Source organism: Astatotilapia calliptera, chromosome 14 (genome assembly GCF_900246225.1).
Source record: "Astatotilapia calliptera chromosome 14, fAstCal1.2, whole genome shotgun sequence".
NCBI classification, from domain to species: Eukaryota; Metazoa; Chordata; class Actinopteri; order Cichliformes; family Cichlidae; genus Astatotilapia; species Astatotilapia calliptera.
In genome coordinates, this window is record NC_039315.1 from 38,000,109 (window position 1) to 38,002,373 (window position 2,265).

The 2,265-nt window shown below is 47.3% G+C and overlaps 1 protein-coding gene across 1 annotated transcript; it reads right to left on the reverse strand.

Moving 5' to 3' along the window:
• Positions 1-579: 579 nt before the first annotated feature.
• LOC113036741 (paraneoplastic antigen Ma1 homolog) lies at positions 580-2,030 on the reverse strand. Its single transcript, XM_026193195.1, has one exon. The coding sequence runs from the start codon at positions 1,969-1,971 to the stop codon at positions 895-897; it is 1,077 nt and encodes a 358-aa protein (XP_026048980.1). The 5' UTR covers positions 1,972-2,030; the 3' UTR covers positions 580-894.
• Positions 2,031-2,265: the final 235 nt, after the last annotated feature.

Sequence of the window (2,265 nt, forward strand, 5' to 3'; positions counted from 1 at the left end):
TAGGGAACTCGACTTCAGACTCTTCCTTCCCAGGTAGAGATGACACAACGTCGACTGGAAACAGATGAGCTATTGGTGTCCCTCTGGTCAAGGTAATTTCCCGTGCTGACATGTTTCTAACTAGAACAGTAATTCTTTTTGCCATCACCCCAGTGGAGGTCTGCAACTCTGGTCTCACCAGGAGTCCATCGGGAAACCGTGACTCATTCTCAGGGTCATCAGGTGAGTCTACAAGGATTGTCTGAGTGCCCAGCACTCCCTGAAATTTTGGTGCCCCAGCCACTTGGGCGACTCCCCCAGGCCATATGGTGACAGGTTTGGCTTGGGTGAACCACACCGTTCCCCTCTGGTTACTGTCAGCATCAGGTGGCAACACTGAGATCTCACTGAAAACTTTTCTGAAGACTGGGTGAATGTGCATGGATCTCACAAAGTTTTCCCCTCCCTTTTCCCTGCAGTGGCTAAGCAATCGCCTCACAGTGGGTGTGTTGGTGCCAACAAGCAGGGAAACTTCACCTCTCACAACTGGGTCGGGACATACCAACACAAGTGCATCAATGGTCTCACTCACGCCTACATCTGCTTCCAAAAACTCCAGCCTAAGTGACAAATAGCCATCATAAGGGTACTCGGCGGAACTGAGACCCCATATCGCCAACGTGTCGATAGACGTCAATGGCAGGTGTGTCAAATATCTGTCGTAGAAGGATCTGTACAGCAGGGTTACTTGAGAACCAGAATCGAGTATGGCTTTAGAGTAGATGCCTTCAATCTGTACCGACACTACAGAGCTAGGGCCCACTAAGCCTGCAGGTACAGTGTCTTTCACTTTTCCCTCTAAGGTGCTGCACTTGGTGGAACGTTTTGCAACCACCGGGATGCCAGGCCGTTCCTCTACTGGACCCCGCGGTAGTTTCCCGATTTCTTTGTCAGTTTAATGAGGCGCTTGTTGACTTTGAGTAGGTTTTCTTCACCTTCACATTCTCTCTTAAAATGTCCATCCTCCCCACATCTGTAGCAAAATATTCCAGGTTTATCCTCTTGATAGCCAGACCTTTGTGGGGTAGCATTTCTTTTATAAGGTGGCTTGGTAGGGACTTCTGGTTGTGAAATCTGGGTGTCTGGATGTGATGCAATCGTAGCAGCTTTAAGACTAAGCATCTCAGCTTTCATGACACTTAACTCTTTTTTCAGCTTTGCCACTTCAGGATCAACTTCTTGTTCAGGTGCCGACTTAGAAACAGGAGTTACAGACTGTGACATTACTGGGTTCTTACTATCGTTTCTGCTTTGGAGCATGTCCTCTTCCTCCCTTACTTCTTTTAGCAATTCACTGAAAGAAGGGGGTTCTCGCAGCTTGTGAGTCATACGAAGACGAAGTGCAATCATGTCTTGTTGCAGTGCTCCCCTCACAACCTGCTCCATCCGTAATCGATTCATGTCAGACAGTGCCACGCCTCCTTTTCTGAAAATACAGTGCAGCAGTTTATCCAACCTCAACAAGTAAGTAGACAACTTTTCGCCCACATTTTGGTAGGTATGTCTGAACTTCACCAGAAGATCGGACGCACTCTCAGTTGTTCCAAAAGCCGTCTCCAAAACCTGCATGTAGTCATATGAAGTTGCAGTGGGCTGCTGCACTCTCAAGAACCTTACAATGTCTGCAGCTGGACCTTTCAGACTTTCCACTATTCGCTGTTTCTTTATGTTGTCACTGCACTGCCACTCATCTAGCAGATGTGTTGTCTGTTCTGCCCAGGCATCATACTCTTCCTCCCCATTGGGCGTAGGTTTCACACCAGAGAACATGCGCAGCTTACGATAGCTCTGAGAATCAACAGATGTGGTGTTACATTTATCCACTAAGGAACTGATAGCATGTATCAAAGCCGTGTTCACATCAAGGGGTGAAGGCTGAAGTAAGCCACCAACGTCAGTAAGAGTTTTACCTTCCGCATTCAGGAATGACATTAGCTTAGATTGAAACTCATCATTTTCTGCAGGAGCAGTGAGCACATGAGCTGGCCATGGACCCGCCTCACCAGGAAGTCCAACAACATCCGGTGCGGTTTGATTTCTTAAATCAGTTGAAGTCTTGATCAGTACCAACTGTGTCTTAGAAGCTACATCAAGACAACGGTCAACTATCTCAGATTTTCCAAATACTTTGACCTGACTCAAAGCCGATAGCAGAACTGCATCTGTGACATCGGGGTCCACATCACTCAAAACAACTGCATGTCCATAAGCTAACTGCTTCCTTTT